General features: G+C 41.1%; 1 protein-coding gene across 1 annotated transcript in view; it reads left to right on the top strand.

Annotated features, from left to right (window-relative positions):
• The first annotated feature begins 557 nt into the window (after positions 1-557).
• LOC146555535 (uncharacterized) overlaps positions 558-18918 on the top strand; it is a 36408-nt gene continuing 18047 nt past the window's right edge. Inside the window, exon 1 of the mRNA XM_085251089.1 lies at positions 558-620. Coding sequence (XP_085107215.1) covers positions 558-620 — 63 coding nt within the window. The remainder of the gene's footprint in view (positions 621-18918) is intronic.

Raw genomic sequence — 18918 nt, 5'->3', positions numbered from 1 at the left:
GTTCTTGCTAATGAGACCCACCACGGTCGTGTCATCAGCGAACTTAATGATGTGATTTGAACTGTGTGTTGCTACACAGTCATGAGTCAGCAGTGTGAACAGCAGAGGACTGAGCACACAGCCTTGTGGGGCCCCAGTGCTCAGTGTGGTGGTGCTGGAGGTGCAATTCCCGATCCGTACTGACTGAGGCCTTCCGGTCAGAAAGTCCAGGATCCAGTTGCAGAGGGAGGTGTTCAGGCCCAACAGGCTCAGCTTTCCGATCAGTTGTTGGGGGATGATCGTGTTGAATGCTGAGCTGAAATCTATGTACAGCATTCGAACGTGTGAGTCCTTCTTGTCCAAGTGTGTCAGGGCAAGATGGAGTGCAGTGGAGATGGCGTCGTCCGTTGAGCGGTTATGGCGGTATGCAAATTGCTAGTGGGTCCAGTGAGGGGGGCAGCAGGGTCTTGATGTGTCTCATGACGAGCCGTTCGAAGCACTTCATGATGGTGGGTGTAAGTGCAACAGGACGGTAGTCGTTGAGACAGGACACAGAAGACTTCTTGGGCACGGGGACGATGGTGGTGGCCTTGAGGCACGTGGGAACGACGGCACTGCTCAGAGAGATGTTGAAGATGTCGGTGAGAACATCTGCCAGCTGATCAGCACATTCTCTGAGCACTCTGCCTGGGATGTTGTCTGGTCCAGCAGCTTTACGTGGATTGACTCTGCGTAGAGTTTTCCTCACCTCAGCTGTAGTGAGACACAGGACCTGGTCGTTCGGAGGAGGGGTGGTCTTCCTCGCCACCAGTGAAAAGCATCAGAATATAGTTGTAAGAAAGGCAAAGAGCGAGGATTAGTCAGGGTTCTCCCCCCCATTACGTCTTACCAAATCACCTTTAGCCTTAGGGCTCCACTTATCTAACCTTTTCTCCTGGTACGTCTATCTGAATGCATGGAATCTACCAGCGTTCTTTTTCCCCATTTTCAGATTTTTGTTAAACTAAAATTGATTTCTTTAGTGATAAGGGAAACTTGGTATTTTACACTGTCAGAGAATCTGTTCTTATTGGGCTGTTTGCATCTAGCCATACCTGGTTCCCTCCAGGTTGATGCTGCCATTAAATACCTTCTCCAGGAACAAAAGGCAGTACACAGCTGTTTCACACCTTATGGTTCACACTCCCTTGCTACCTACCAGAGTCCTCAAAGAGACAAAAGATTCTTCCTGTGGAGTTGTCTGCTTCCCCCAACTTCCTTACTAGACCCCCATTTGTCTTACTGTATGAGTGTGAGACATGTTAAAATCCAGTGGCACCAAGGTATCATACAATAAAACAACGTGATTAATACATAAGTAAAAGAAATTCCTGTACATGCCCCTTCCTGATTTCTTATGTTTTAACATGTTTGTTACACTTACATGTTTCCAATTTCAAATGTTAACACAGATGTTCAGAGTAAATACAGATTGTAGTTTTTTAAATGATGATTTCATTTAGTTTGGGGAAACAGCTCTCCAACTTTACCTCATGTAGAAAAAGTCATTTCCTTCTAAACCTAATAAGTGGTTTTGTCATCTAGCAAGAACTGCAATCAAGCATTTGCAATAACTAATAAAAAAAATCACTTGGGACAATTGTGTTGGTGACAGCTTTTGTTATAATATCAATAATATTTATATGAATATGGGATACTGTTACATGTTTGCATAGACTTTTGTGAAATATGGAGACACTCTTGGCATTATATGAGCAAAGTGAGACTCATTTTTTAGGGTTCGTGGAGATGAGTGTGAAGATCCAAACAATCCCTGTCAGTGATGGAGAAGGTTTGATGAAAATATTTGGTAAAAAGTTCACCAGCATGAAGGAAATGAAGTTTCAAACTTTCCTTAGGAGGACCCCAGCACGCCTGCTTAAAGAAAAGTAAGTGTGGCGATGTGGATGCTTGCAGCGACTGCTGTATAGAGGCCATCCTGCTACACATGAAACGCATCAGAGTCATAATTGTTATTTTAGTCACGTGTTTGTTTATTATCCTTATTGTTTTATCTGGGACTGTTTGCAGACATCTCAGAGAGAGGAGACACCAGCATCTGAACAGAGACTCAAACCAGCAACCTGCAGCTCCCTGCTTGGCTGCTCCAGTTTTCTCCTCACTCATGTTGCCCACCAGTGATTTCTAGCTGCCCACCCACACAGCAGGCTAGAATATATGCTGAGCCTCAGCACCCAATACTTGGACATGTTTTCTTTATTAAACAATGAACCAGACCCCAAAAAGTAAACAGCTGTTATTGCTAGGCAACGGGAGCAGCATTTGGTGATGCAGCACCTGACATTCCTGACCATGTGGGCGGAGCATGCATGAAATGGAATGTTTAATAGAACTGTGCAACACAAGCACTTAATTACAGCATGTTTCATTGTATCCAGACACAGCTAGAGACACATCTACAGCAGCATCTCTGTGCAGGACAAACGACAGTTGACGAAAAAAACTTCGAAAATTTCACTTCACTCCTCTACAAAACGTTGGTTCCTTTGTTTAAAAGGCCAAAATGAATCAGGGGAGAACGAGAAGAGGATCGGTGAGTGCTTCACCATACAATACAGTACAGCTGATTAACCTGCAAGAAGAATTTCAAATGATACAGGCTGAAAATGTCAAATTAAAAGAAGAGGCAGAAAAATCAAGAGGAGAAGCTAAAAATTCAAAGTTTGAAACTGAAGTAATATTGCAGGAATTACTGCATGTGGGTCTCAAAGTTAAAGGAGAGAAAATGGGAAAACAACAGGCAGAAAACGAGAATGAAAATATGAAGAAAGAACTGTTGGAAGCTCAAAAAGCATTGGAGGAAGAGAAAAGCACAGCACAAGAAGCCAAAAATAAATATCAAACTGCAAAGAAGGAGGCAGGAAATGTGATGCAGGAATTACAGGAGGTGCAGGAAGCTTTTGAAGAGGAAAAAAGGAAAATGCAGTTGGCAACACAAGAAGCTGCAAATGTAATGACTGAAGCTGAAATACTGAGGAAGGAATTACTGCGTGTAAAGCAACAACTTGAAGAGGAGAAAAAACGTAAACATGAGGCAGAAAATGAGATTGAAAATTTGAAGAAAGAATTGTTGGAAGCTCAAAAAGTGTTGGAGGAAGAGAAAATTAAGATACAGGAAGCACAGAAAGAAATGGAAGATACAAAGAGTTACACTCAAAACATGAAGAAGGAACTGATGAAAGTGCAAGAAGAACTTGCAGAAGAGAAAATTGAGGTGAAGGCATTCAAGAAAGAAATGACCAGGAAAGACTGCAAAGACGCACTTAAAGAAATACGAAAGCACAAAAAGGAAGCTAAAGAGCTCCTCAAACAGAAAGTGAAACTGGCCAAACAGCAGCTGAAAGAACAATTTAAAGATGCCGAGGAGCAGCTCAACAAAACCTTAAAAGAACTGAAGGCAAAAGAAAAGCAAGCCGAGGACAGGAGGGGATTCTGGAGCAGACTGCTGAGAAAGAACTGACCCAGCAGCATCAAGTTTGATCAATAGTTTCTTCCTCCTTCCCCCTCTCTCCACCTTTCTTTCACCCCATCCTTCTTCTTGGGACGTTTGTTTGTTTTTTAAAAACTGAAATACAAAAATAAAATTGCCATAACTTGAAGTCATGTTGCCTGCTTCTTTTCTTGTGTGTCTGTGGATGTAAAACAGTAACACACTTTCTGCTCTGTGTCTTTAATTGTAAATAAATGCTATTGTTTTCATTTTAAAATGCAGTGCAAAAAACTTCTGCTCTAAATCTTTTTTTTAATTTTTTTAGCAAAAACCTTTTTTTTTGCCTGTTGTGGAAGTTTTCCATTTAAATAAAGCCTGCAGACGAGCGGTGAGTGGTAGCTAACATTCTTTAAATATGTAGCCAGTCGACAGTCTGGCTTCATAAAGTGTTTTGCCTATCACAAACAATCTCTGGAGACAATGCCTAAAAGTATCAGCATGGTGATTTTAGTGGCTATGGAAACGTTGTTGCTTGGAAGTACCATAACACCCTGTAACAATTTTTAATTTCCTCGCATGGTGAGGGAGCCAAAAGTGAGTGCAAAAAATGTCTAAATTGATGTCAAGTTGTTCTGGGTTAAACTGAAGAGTGAGGTTCCACTCTGAGGTCAAGTGTGCCTGTTGGTGCAAATTAATAGAAAGAGTCAGGACACTGAATATCTGGCAGTGCAGCTAGAAATCGTAATTCATGTATGAATTATCTGCTAGTACTAAAAGCGCCAGATTGTTTTGCATTTGAAGAAGTTTCTGAATCACAGACTGAAAAAAAAACAACTACTGTGCATTAATAGACAGTCAAAATACAGCAAAAAGGAAAAAAAAATCACTTCTGGTTATTTTTCTGAGGATATATTGTTGAATAAATGTCAGCTTCACAGGTAAACAGACAATATGAGAAGCACATCAAGATGAGGTTCATGGAGAACATTTGGAGAGAGCAAATTTGTATTTGACCCTTTGCTGCTGTTATTATTAGAAAGTCTAATAACTGCAGAAGCTCAATGAAGGCTCAGGCCTGAGAAGGACGCATGAGGACATGTAATGTAAATACAGATTTCACAGTCTGCATAAAGATTTTTATTCCTCTTTGTTGTCAGACATGGCAGCAGTTCTCTCTTCTCTTATTTGATGGCTTTCATATTATTTATACTGAACCGCATAAGCTGTCTGTTCTCCTTGGAGAAGAATGAAAGAAATGACAAGCACAACCATGTCATGCAACGTAGCAGACAACAAGCAGTCTAAATTCACTTTATGGCCCAAACAATCCCACGCTTGGAACGCCAGTGATTCATTCTTAGTAGTTCATGACTGTTTGCTAAGAATCTTTTAACCCCCAGTTAACAGTTTCAGCTCTTATGCAACGCTGTGTTGGCTGGAGAAACATATACACTCAAACTGGCAAAACAAGCCAGTTTACGGAACAGTAAGACATTTTTGAAAAATAAGATGGAAAAAAACAGAAAAACCTTCCGTTACAATTTGAAGGGTGTTAAGGTGAGTCAGACTTCCTGTTTTATTTCGGTAGCTTGTTGTCTTTGGTGTCTTATTCCTGGTTTTACTTTCCCTGGCTCATTGTCCTTGATTTTTTGCAGCTGTGTCTTGTTACGCTTATATTTCCACTCTTCCTGATTACCTTTAATACCATAAGTATTATAAGTATTTAGTCACACATTCAAATCATTGGATGCAGGCGTTCCAATCACCTCCACGACCACTGGTGTGTAAAATCAAGCACCTGTGGCCATGGAGGTTTAGATATGTGAATTCCACCCTGGTACCATGGTAGAATGTAGGAAAGTTTCCTTACTACCATATATTTCACAGTCAACTGTTAGTGGTATTAAAACAAAAAGGAAGTGACTGGGAACAACAGCAACTCAGTGGCAAATGCTCAGGTGCATAATATCCATAGGTCGCCAACTTTCTGAGTCACTTGCCTCCAAACTTAATGAGAGCTTCATGGAATGGGTTACCGGGGCAAGCATCTGCATTCAATCCTTACATCACCAAGTGCAATGCAAAGTGTGGGATATAGTGATGTAAAGCATGCTGCCGCTGAACTCTACAGTAGTGGAGATGGGTTCTCTGGAATGACAAATCCCACTTCTCCATCTGGTAATCCAATGGGTGAGTCTGGGTTTGGCGGTTGCCAGGACAACAGTACTTGTCTGACTGCATTGTCCCAAGTATCCGGTCTTTAAGTGATGACATGATGAATCCTGCTTCTGGGCCCAAAGTAGTCTGTATTTAATAAGGCTGTTGTGTTTTTAACATGTTTTAATAGTTTGTATCTTGTTCTATTTAATCTCAAAAAGCCCCTAAAAACAGTCAGCGATCACTGTCAGCGTCTCTCGGGTTTTATTACCGCTATTCATTTTAAAGCTCAGTTTTTAAACCTGTACATGTAACTACAGCCCAGCCCATGCAGCAGTATATGAATGACTAACCTCATATTGCGGATGGATTATCTCAGTTGTTCTCCTGGCTGACGTTTGGTCCGTTTACAGTATCCTGCCATGCGATTGCATTTGCCTCTAACCATTGGGAACCCTCACATTAACTTTTAATTTGTGGAAAAAAGTCCTCCGTTCGTTAGCGTTCATCCTCCAGCTTCACTATTTATATTATGCTAACATAGCTGTGTTGCTAGCGGTCACGTAGCACATCGTTATATACCAGCTAGCCAAACTTCAGTAACCCTACAAACGTCACTGCTGTTTAGTTTCCTGTCTTCATTTATGTTGGAAGTTATAGCAGAGCTGTACGTTTTAATTTGTTTCAGTAATCCCTCAGTCAGAACATGGTATATTATATTTAGATGGAAACTAGCGAGCTAAATCCCTGCTAACTTCTAACTCTGTTAAATTTCATAAATTCTACTTTCATGGATGTCTGGATGTTAAACTTAATGGTTACACCTGGTAGAGGAGCCACACTGATCATTTCAGTACAGATGAAAGATTTTAGACAGTTTTTTAACTCTCAGTGATGCTGCAGTGATTGTTTGACTTAAGGACCTGTGGCGGAGTTTGGGCCCAGACATGGCTAATGACGTCAGACTTAAAGACCAGACAGAGTTTTATGGAGGAAAGATTATGGTGAGGCCTTGTTTTTTGGGTTCTTTCCACTGAAAGGAACTCTTATAGCTTCAGGATGCCAAGACATTTTAGACAACTTCATGCTCCCAATTTTTTTTATATATATATATATATATATATATATATATATATATATATATATGTGTATGACCGAGTGCTCAGTGAATACCTCAGGCAGCAGAAACCCAAGAAAGAGGAGGGAGACGAGGAACCAACCGGTATGTACCACCGGCAGATAGAGGAGGTGGCTGATATCCAGAAATCCTAGGCATACATGGAACGCCATAACCAAGTGGCCGGCATAGTGTACAGGAACATCTGTGCCGAGTATAACCTGGAAGTCCCGAGGTCAAAATGGGAGATGCCCCCAAGGTTGGTGGAGAATGACCGAGCTAAGATCCTGTGGGACTTCCAGATACAGACGGACAAAATGGTGGTGGCTAACCAACCGGACATAGTGGTGGTAGACAAACAGAAGAAGACGGCCGTAGTGATCGATGTAGCGGTTCCGAATGACAGCAATATCAGGAAGAAGGAACACGAGAAGCTGGAGAAATACCAAGGGCTCAGAGAAGAGCTCGAGAGGATGTGGAGGGTGAAGGTAACGGTGGTCCCCGTGGTAATCGGAGCACTAGGTGCGGTGACTCCCAAGCTAGGCAAGTGGCTCCAGCAGATCCCGGGAACAACATCGGAGATCTCTGTCCAGAAGAGCGCAGTCCTGGGAACAGCTAAGATACTGCGCAGGACCCTCAAGCTCCCAGGCCTCTGGTAGAGGACCCGAGCTTGAAGGATAAACCGCCCGCAGGGGCGTGCTGGGTGTTTATATATATATATATATATATATATATATATATATATATATATATATAAATGATTAGTAGATTCAATTTGCAAGCTAACATTACTCAGTCCTATTACAGTACTGCTCACTGTTTGAGCTACAGGTGAGTAATAGAGGGGTATAAATGTGACAGCTGTTGGATTTTCCTGGAAACTACTTCTCAAGTTTAAAAAATCACTCAAAATAACAACAACAACAAAAAGAAAAGCAAAGATAAATGACTGTTAGAGGCCACAAAGATAGCTTTTTTTAGTTAATAAAGCGTGTATTGCAATAACAATTATGTGTTACAAGCTGAAACGCTGAAATTTTGCTTTGCGTATGGAAACGAAATGTGACTAATGGATTAGTCAGCTTTAGAGAGCCTGGTAAGTGAGTTTTGTTATATTCTAACAGAACTAAGCAAACTCATTTCAATCAATTCTTTTGGGTTTTTATGATCAGTATTTTGTTAGGTCCTATGTGTGTGGGCCACACACACAATTCCATGCTTACACTATTTCATTGATTAACTAAACAAAACACACTCAGGCCTCACAAGCCAGTAAACACCAGAAATATTTTTTTATCATGTATATTTAAAGGATATTCAGTATGTTTATCAGACCTCTAGAGTGCACAGTGGTGATCAGAAGGAGTCACAGAAATCAAGTTCAAAGAAGACAACTCCAAAGGGCCTTTTATGCTGGTTTAACATGCAAAAATGTGGTAATTAGTATTAAACACAAAGTACTCAGGCACATGGAATGTTATGATTATTGCAGGCATTTGCATTGGAAATTTAGTATCCCATTATGAGTCAGAAATTTTATAGTAAGGCTAATAGATCCTACCCCTTGCACTTGCATGATTTGCTGATAGATATTGATGTTTCATGGGTTAAAAAGAGGATAACGACATGATTTCCATTCTGCTCAGAATCTCTGCCCAAAAGAGCTTTGTTCATTCTGAACAGAAGTGGAAAAATAAAGCGACTGTGCAGAAGGTAAAGCACAGCTGGAGAGTCAAGATTCAAACCCTCTGAAAGATCAGTTTTGAAAGGATCAGTTATCCCTTCATTATGCTCTGAGGGACGAGACACTGAGGCAGGTTTTATTTCATCATTTGACTCCTGTTCTTTTATTTCTTATATATCACACCTGACAGGGTAATAATTAATGGGATGAGAGCTCAGATGGCAGGGTCCCTGAGGGTCCTGAGAACCTCCCCTCAGTGGTAGCTTCAACTCTAAGGTTTAATGTATTCCTGCTTGGTAAAGTGACATTCATTTTGACATATGAAGGCCATTATTTTTCCCACCTAGTTGCAGATTGTCAAACTAATCATTATCATTATTCAAACTTATATATTCAACAATTAAGGCATTTGATTGGTGACAGCTTCTGTCTTTGTGCATTTACCATTCACCTAGCATTAATTACATGTCGTCTAGCTACCCAAAGAGCACGCAGAATTTAAACTGCTTATCTCATGTGACATCTGATTTACATATCGTGACAAGACATTAGCAGGCATCACTGCTGGCTGCAGGCACTGAACACTGCATTTCTGTTCCTAGGTAGTGAAGAAGAATCATTTGGCCCTGCATGTCGCACCGTTTCTTCTGCCTCCTAAATGCAAGCTGTACTAACAAAGACAGGAACACAACAGGAATAGCTTTGTCCATCAGCCATGTAGACCCTTCTGACATCCTATAATTATTCCCTGCTCGTCAAGTGGCTAATAATAAAGCAGAGTCTGCCCTGTGGACAGCAAATTGAAATACTGCACTCAGATGTAAAGTGGAGCCACAGCAACATGAAGTGGCCCAGGAGACATGGACCGCAAATGAGCAGCAAGGTAAGAGTGACTTTCTGTTTCAGGTGAGAAAACAAAGTTAAGGATTAAATGAGACCAGTGAAACAGAAGAAGCCATGACTTACATTCATAAACTGTATACATACATGATATTGCCAGAAGTATTTGCTTGTTCATGCCTTCCCACGCATGAACTTAAGTGACATCCCATTCTTAATTCATATGGTTTAACATGACATGAGCCCACCCTTTGCAGTGTGCTTATGATAATTTTTGACCATTCTTCCAGAAGCACATTCAGGTCAGACCCTGATGTTGGACGAGAAGCCCTGGCTCACAGTCTCCACTCTAATTCATCCCAAAGGTGTTCTGTCTGTTGAAGTCAGGACTCCGTGCAGGCCGGTCAAGTTCTTGCTATGTGCACTGGTGCAGAGTCATGTTGAAACCGGAAGGGGCTATTGATGTGATGAGAAGGGGTGGGTGTGGCTGTGAAATCACTTGCTCATTGGCTAGAGACTGGTGATTGATAAGTTGTAAGCCACTGAGCGAACAAAAAATACCATGAATAAGCCTCACTTTTGAAACACGGTATGACCAAGACTTATAAAATACATCAAAGTTTTTATTTAGTAAGACTGGAAGACAATTGCATTTAATCAAAAAGCACACAGACAAATGATTCATCCGGTAAACTGTGTCCTTTTGTGCTTGAACTAAATATGCAACGTGGAAAGCGTCAGCGTCTTTGTTTGCTTTTTCTCTGAAGCTTTTATCACTCTGTCCCTTGTTTAAAAAAAGAAAAACGTTACCTGGAGTTAGATAAAGGATGTTGTTTGGCTATTTCTTTCCTTTTGCTTTTGAACTCCTACAGGACCTGTGTAATACCCAAAGCTTGGTCATGACTAGGAGGGAGATGAGTGGATGACGGCCTTCATCAGCCCCCTTGGGCACTGACTAATACACCCGCTGTGTTTCAGGCTTTGGTAAATGATGTGCTGGCTGAACAGATTTGTCTTCACCTCACTGGGTGACACCACGATTTTCTCTTGTAACCTCGAAGAGCATGGATACCACTCTCACCAGGTACTACAACAACGTCTGGAAAAAACAACTTTTGCGCAAGATAAGGACATTTAAATTTCATGTGCCTTTTGTGAGCTTCTATATTATTGAATTAAAAATCTTCTCCTCACACACAAGAACCAGAATAATCAGGATAATAATCTTATCTTAAAGACTCCATAGTACCATATCACCCCATTAGAGCACTTCGCTCTCAGACTGCAGACTTACTTGTGGTTCCAGAGTGTTTAAAAGTAGAATGGGAGGCAGAGCTTTTAGCTTTCAGGTTCTTCTTCTGTGGAACTAGCTCCCAGTTTGGATTTAGGGGGACAGACACCCTCTCTGCTTTTAAGATTAGGCTTAAACCTTTCCTAGTTGATAAAGCATATAGTTAGGTCTGGATCAGGCAGATGGCTGCCCCTCCCTGAGCCTGATTCTGGTTTCAGTTTCTTCCTCTTGAAAGGAATTTTTTTCTTCCTACTGTGTGAATGCTCACAGGGGGTGATCTGATGGTTGGTGATGGGTTTTCTCTGTATTATTGCAGCATCTTTAACTTCCAGTATAAAGTGCCTTGGAGTGATTGTTGTTGTGATTTGGCGCTACATAATTAAAACTGAACTGAAGGGATTTAACAGAGGGCAGGTGAGGGAGACACATGCCCAGTAAATACAGATGCAGAATACAGATACATCTTACCTGCAATTCCACCTGTGAAAGTAAGCACAACCAGTATGTGCCTGTCTGTTCTACCACCCTATTGGGCATGTGTCATACCACCCTTCAGTAGCTGGACTTGAACCTACGAAAAGAAAGAAACTTAAAAGCCACAGTTTGAATATCAAGTATAATTGTCATGGTCCTGGGTCGTTGACCCAGCGTTTTGTGTTTTGTGACTATTTCCCTCTGTTCTAGTTATTCTGTGTCCTCCCCCCTTGTGTCCGGTTCGGGTTCTAGATTTCCTGTTTTACTTTGTAGGTCTGTGTCTCGTTATGCCCATTAAGTTCCAGCTGTGTCCCCTCCTGTGTGCCATTTCCTCATTACCTGGTGTGTGTATTTATAGTTGGTGTCTGCCTGTGCTCCGCGTCGGGTCGTCTGCACTCATCTGTGTATTTCTGCGTATCTCTGCATTCATCTGCGTTCCATGGTGTCCTGTCTCTGCGTCCCTCTGCCCCGCACCCCCTTTGTACGGTCTCAGGTTTGCTATTTAGTTTCTCCCAGTTTAGGTTTCCGTTTGTAAAGTACTCATACCTCGTTGCCTGTTTTTGTCACCACCACCTTTGTAAATAAAACATCACTCGTATCATCAGTTTGCTGCATCTTGGGTCCTCCTTTTCCTCCACACCACACGGCTCCCTCCGCCAGCCGTGACAATAATTATATTCTGAAAAGCTGTAAATTCTTACCTGTTGTGAATTCAAAAGCGTTAATTAAAGTCTTTGAGGCTTTTAAGGCTTTTGCACTAATTGTGACATCCATAGCTAATAATCTTGTTAGAACATGAAGCACTAAACATTAATAGAAGTCAAATTTTAAAAAGAAAATCTGTTTTTTAAAATTTGACAGAACACGATGACCACGTTTATATGTATACCTGCTGCACTCACTGTCTAATTGGATACTTTCCTGAGACAAAAGCGTCTGCTTAGTTTATGTTCTGCCAGGTAGAGCGCAGAGAAACCTAGCAACAGGCTGCAGCAGAGCGAGCTTGTCTCTGCTCACAGATTATTAAGGTACAGATGAGAAACCACACACTCACAAACACTTTACCATGTGAACAAACACGCATCACTTGCTACTCTCAACTGGTTAGACAGAACACAAAGTGCCTTGGGAAGCACATTATAGTACACCACACTGATCTGAACACATACCACCCAGTTGATCCTGTTGATTCCAGCACAAAAACCCAGATGCTCATTTTAGCAAACGCGGAGGCTTCTAAATTGATCCAAATTTCTTTGACAGTGTGTGGGTTAAAGAAACCTGGAAGATAATTGCATTTAATCAAAAAGCACACAGACAAATGATTCATCCGGCAAACTGTGTCCTTTTGTGCTTGAACTAAATATGCAACGTGGAAAGCGTCTTTGTTTGCTTTTTCTCTGAAGCTTTTATCGCTCTGTCCCTTGTTTAAAAAAAGGAAAAAACGTTACATGGAGTTAGATAAAGGATGTTGTTTGGCTATTTCTTTCCTTTTGCAAGCACGCCCCTCTAAGATCTGAGATTTTCCAGCAGGTCAACAGTAATTGTTTTTATATATATGAAAAAAAAATTGGTAAATAAAAAAAGATGTTTTCTGATGTTCTTTGCTGCCAAATGCTTTTCATTTACTGAAATAAGGACAAAATATTGCTGCAAAGGTGCACTCACCATCTGGTAACATCACTTCAACCCACATTACCATTTGTTGTGTCCATAATCTATTTGGATAGATTACACAGTATTTTAAAATGGAGAGGATATGACCTCCAGATCCCAAAAATGATAATAATGATGTCATCTTTATATTAAGCATAGATTAAATTTTATTTAAAAGGGACTCTTAGGTGAAATGTTCCATAATGCAATGTTTTTTTTAACTGAAGGGAGACACCAAAGGGGATATTATACAATAGTTTCACAGTTCACTGCTTCATGTGTGACTCATGATAGTTACAAATAAGTCCATGCTTAAAATGCATGGTGTCTCTTTAAAATGTGCATATGTGCGTTATGTGTTGTAAAGGCAGCCATGGATGACGTTGTTGTTTTGGTTTTAATGCAAGAACAGACGTGAATTACTACTCAACTGGAGCATTAAACAGTAAACTGAAGGTGAAACAAAGTTGTTTTTTAAGCTTTTATTTGACCAGGATAAGATCATTTGGCCAAGGTAAAAAGCAGTACAATCAATGGGAGTTTAACGGCCCAGTAACGCACATGCTAATACACACATGGAAAACAAAACAAATATACCGATGTACAAGTGATAAAGAGTAAAATAGAGGAATAATCAAAACCTGTGAACTTCAGTGCTAAAGATAATGAGCTTCATTTTTTGTGTCAGGATGCTGCCTGAAATAACTGGTATAAGCTGAAATAAGCAGATTTATGCTACTAAAAAACCAATGGCATCCATAGGTCAAAATTTCAGACTCATTGACTCAAATTAATGAGTTTTGAGTCTGAAATTTTGACATAGTAACTTTTTTTTTCTGAATGAAACTTCCATAAACTCCATGTAGTTCCAGTTGCAGCTGATTCCAGCATGAGGGAGCTTCCCAAATTCTTTCCAAGGTGAACTCAGACTTCTAAAAGAAAGGGGATGCCTACTGGAACACCATGAGACCGGACAGTGTGCGCACCGCGGATGACGTCAGTGCGCACACTGTGTCTGAGGAGGATGTGCGGAAGTGCTTCAGAAAGGTGAACGCACGCAAAGCTACTGGTCCGGACGGGATTCCCGGCCGCGTCCTCAGGTCATGCGCGGCTCAGCTGGCTGGAGTGTTCACGCACATCTTCAACCTTTCCCTCTCTCTGTCTGTAGTCCCAGCCTGCTTCAAAATGGCCACCATCGTCCCTGTACCCAAATCCTCCACCATCTCCTCATTGAACGACTGGCGACCTGTAGCCCTGACCCCCATCGTAAGCAAATGCTTCGAGAAGCTGGTCAGGGACTTCATCTGCTCTGCACTACCCGACTCACTGGACCCTCTACAGTTTGCATACCGCCACAACAGGTCCACTGATGATGCCATAGCCCTGACACTACACACTGCCCTGTCACACCTGGAGAAGAGAGACACGTATGTGAGAATGCTGTTTGTAGATTACAGCTCAGCATTCAATACCATCGTTCCCTCGAAGCTGGACAGGAAACTGCAGGATCTAGGACTGAGCAGCTCCCTCTGCAGCTGGATCCTTAGCTTCCTGTCTGACAGACGCCAAGTGGTTAGACTGGGCAGCATCACCTCATCCCCCATCACACTGAACACTGGTGCTCCACAGGGGTGTGTACTGAGCCCTCTCCTGTACTCACTCTACACCTACGACTGCACAGCCACTAACAGCTCCAACATCATTGTGAAGTTTGCGGACGACACTACAGTGGTGGGTCTTATCACCAACGGTGATGAGACGGCTTACAGGGAGGAGGTCAGCGCCCTGACCCACTGGTGTCAAGACAACCATCTCACCCTCAACGTCGCAAAGACAAAGGAGTTGATAGTGGACTTCCGGAGGTGCAGAGAAGTACACACCCCCATCACCATCAACGGCGCTGCTGTGGAGAGAGTGAGCAGCTTCCGGTTCCTTGGAGTACATCTGGCTGAGGATCTTACGTGGTCAGTACACACAAACAAAACAGTGAAGAAGGCGCAGCAGCGCCTCTTCTTTCTCAGGAGACTGAAAAGATTCGGCATGAGCCCCCGCATCCTCAGGACCTTCTATCACTGTGCCATTGAGAGCATCCTCACTGGATGCATCACCACCTGGTATGGCAACAGCACCGCCTACAACTGCAAAGCTCTCCAGCGAGTAGTGCGGTGCTCTGAACGGATAATTGGAGGTGAGCTTCCCTCCCTCCAAGACATCTACAGGAAGCGCTGCCTGAGGAAAGCGGGGAGGATCATCAAGGACTCCAGTCACCCCAGCCATAAACTGTTCAGACTGCTTCCATCAGGAAGGAGGTTCTGCAGCATCCGGTCCCGTACCAGCAGACTGAGAGACAGCTTTTTCCATCAGGCCATCAGACTGCTGAACACGTCATAGACACCTCAGCTTCACTACTGGAACTTCAACATTATGCACTCCACACTGTATATAAATGCCACTTGTTTTGCACATATTCAACTCTGTATATTTTATATATTTTATTATTATTATTATTATTATTATTATTATTATTATTATTATTATTATTTATTTATTTTTTTTACTATTTAATTTGTAAAAATGTGTACACACACACACACACACACACACACACACGTAGGAAAATATTTAGTATACACATCCAGAAATGCATACACTATTATATATTGTACATATATTTATTAGTTTCAGGTTGGCCATTCTTGTATTTTGCTCGTTTGTCTTGTTGTGTTTGCACATCTCTGTTGCTTGTGGGGCTCGCACACAAGAATTTCACTCGCATGTGCTGTGCCAGTGTGCCTGCACATGTGATGTGACAATAAAAGTGATTTGATTTGATTTGATTTGGAGGAGATGGAAAGGAATGTCTGGGTGTCTCTGCTTAAACAGCTGGATAGGATCTTTATCTCAAGTTAATGATGATGACCATATCTAATACACTGAAACTTACCAGCCTCAGAAGAACACCACATTTCACATTTCCATACTTCACCTGCCATTCCTGTTTCTCTGTTTGTCATCCTATCTTATGAAGCCTTCCACAAACTGCAGCCCCTGGCTGATCTATTTCCTCCTCATGTCTCATGTCTCTGTGCAATTTATGTGCAACTTTGTAAAAGATAAATATTAAAGGATAGTATTTCCAGCCAATAGGAAGGCAACAGTGAATAAAATCAAAGACATAGTTAGAAATACTTTCCCCTTACAGAATGATGAACTGTATGTTCAGCTGTTCCTGTTTTTCCTCATGTTTGCTCAATATGTGTACTGTTAAATACAGCAGTATTAAAAACAAACAGACATTGCAATAAAGACTGAAGGGAAGACAGGACTTATACACAAGGGGGAATCATATAAGTGAAGCAAGTGGAGCAAACTAGACACAGGTGTAGACAATCAAGACAAAGAAACAGGGAGGAAGTGCTTAGGGCACAGGCGATAACTCCCTACCAAAATAAAACAGTAACTAATTTAAAGGGTTGAGACAAAGTGTCATTTATTGGCTGTGCAAGAAGTCGATTATGGACACAAATACAGGACTATCACGGGCTAAAAATGATGTATCTAATTGTATACTGTTGATTTCTCTCATGTCTTGATTCAGTACTCAGTCCTATAGTTGTGGATACATCATCCACACAGCTTCTTCCAGCTTCTCTGATGTGTGTCTTGCCTTCTGTAGTCGTGCTGTATTGGCTTTCATGTGAAGGCTTGTCTTAAACTCAGTCTGACCACTTTGTCTTGACTCGATGTCTAATAAAACTGTCTTTTCAAACAAGTAGGATGTTTCTAATCTCACCTTAAAGGACTACATGAAGCAAATCCCTCTGAGTAAACCAAAAGGTACATGCAGTACATACATTAAGCACCCTTTTCCCACATGCTGTGCTATTTCTGCTTGATTACAGTCAGTGTACTCATACCAGTATAGTACCACCCACACCTTACTGTGTAAATAATAGAGTTGGACCAGAATCAGGAATCTGAACATTCGATGTTGTCATGGATGGTGCAAGAAGGGTGTGGGATTTGGTAAAGTGTGAACATTAATCACAAACAAGGAGTCAATCAACTGTTATTAATCATCCCGATTATGAAACTAATGCTCATTTTAGAAAAGAGAAATAAAAAAAATATACAACACTGTAAAAGGCATGAAGGATAAATATTACAGATCTGTGTCTTCAGCATGCCTGCAGGTCGAGATATCTCAGATTTACACAAGTACAAAGAGGACAAAATTCTCAAAATGAGAATCAGATGTGTGAAGGATGTGATTACAGATTAGTGGGCGATGTGGAGAGTAGACTCTTGGTGTGCTTTAAGTCTTATCCAATTCAATCAATTAGCTGCAGTCTAATATACTAAGTGGGTGAAGTGATATCCCCACTCCACTCCCTGAACGGGCGACAAAATGGATCAACCCGGCACCCTCTCTCCTCCGCTGACTGATGAGATGTGGCGTGTTTCTGTCATAAATGTAATTATGTTTATATTGTGCCTCCACTCTGCCGACTGTCCGACTGCAGGAGATCGCATTACCGCCTCAACTTGAAATTGCCCTTCTTCAAACAAGAGACACTACATTTTTCTCTGCATGAGAAAAATGTAATTGCACTTTACCACACATGTGGTAAAGTGCACTACATTTTGTTCTTCTTCTTTTTTAAATCAAGCACCATATAATTATGCTGTAGCAATGCTTGATAGATATTGCAGTGTTAGACAACAATTTTTAAGCATTTAGAGATTCATTATTGATGGGTGAAACAAGGAAGTATGAGGATAAGATAATTTACAGCACTTATCATCATTATTTTACCCTCAAAGGGGCGGGGGCTAATACTGCTTATCCTCGTTTTCTGCATTCATATGCTGTTACAGTGGTGGATGCTTATATTAAACACATATTAACAGTGTTGGGAAGGTTACTTTTAAAATGTATTCCACTACATACCAACTAGATTTTTAAATCTTAATATAAAATGAGCTACAGTAGGTTGACATTTGGTAAGGCATTAGAGCCTCTTAATGTGCGCTTTGTTTAGGTTTCCTCCGGTGTGGAATTACTAAAAATAGAGAGAGCATAGCCTTATGTATGAAACAGGAAAAGACCGCCGTGTAATCCATTTGTTTCAACAAAGTAACTGTATTCTGAATACCACCCTTTTCAACGGTAACTGTAACAGAATACAGTTACTCATATTTTGTATTTTAAATACTTCACGGTGGTACATGTATTCCGTTACTCCCCAACACTGCATATTAAACACTCAGGACAGGTCTAAATGCTAAGTCTTATTCAACAGTTTTTTCTACTCTAGCCTTTGTGTTATGTTACAGATCCACACCCACTCACCTTATTTGTGGAGGAACCTCTGAATTTCTGTTTCAGATCTATGAGGTTCTGGTTTGAAAGTAGTCCTGCTTAATGTTAAGTTAATTGCCAGTAGTATGCAACTATTCCATTCAGTTGGAAATTGACAGAGATTGACCCAGTCAAAGTTTTGCTATCCTGACATGCCAAAATCCCCTTGAAGGTGGCTTCTACCTATGATTAGTCACTCATCTGGTTCCTATCTTCAAAGTAACCATTTCAAAATTGATGAAAGTGCACATTCATTGCAGACTTTTGCAGTAATTTTGATCAAGGCATTGTTTTCTGTAGTGTAAATGTAACATTAAATAGCACATGAAGTTATGTCTAATGTAAACCCCCAGATAAACTCTAACTACCAACCATACATTACCAACTGCTTTGTTTTGAGAGTGAAGATGAGTGGACCCAAAGGCAGCTACCCAGAGAGGCAGAGTTCCAAGCTGTTTATTAAGTCTAATTAAGCTCAAAGAGTAACAAAAACTAAGTAAGGCATGAACACTACAAACATTAGGTAATAAAAAGTGCACTGTGGGAATAAACAGGTAACAAACACGCACAGCATGATACAACAGAGTATAGACACACAGGTGGTAATTAAGGAAATTGAAACAGGAAGGGGACTAAACACAGCTGAAACAAATCCAGGATGAAACAGGAAGTTACATAACAAAGGAACACCAATCAAAGAGAAACTTAACAAGATTCAAGGGGACTGACGGGAGGCAGGATGATGTGAAAACTCAAGGAATTATATATAAATGATACCTAGCCACATGCAGAAACTAAAGTGGAAAATCAATGAACACATAAACTAGCAAACAATTTGTAGGTCTAACTAAAAGGCATTTTAAACCCC

The sequence above is a fragment of the Mchenga conophoros genome, linkage group LG17 (genome assembly GCF_057382185.1).
Source record: "Mchenga conophoros isolate Kocher_MC1m ecotype Shallow Benthic linkage group LG17, M_conophoros_male_GT1.1, whole genome shotgun sequence".
Taxonomy (NCBI): Eukaryota; Metazoa; Chordata; class Actinopteri; order Cichliformes; family Cichlidae; genus Mchenga; species Mchenga conophoros.
Note: the sequence above shows the minus strand (reverse complement) of the source record. Positions and strands in the feature narration are given on the sequence as shown.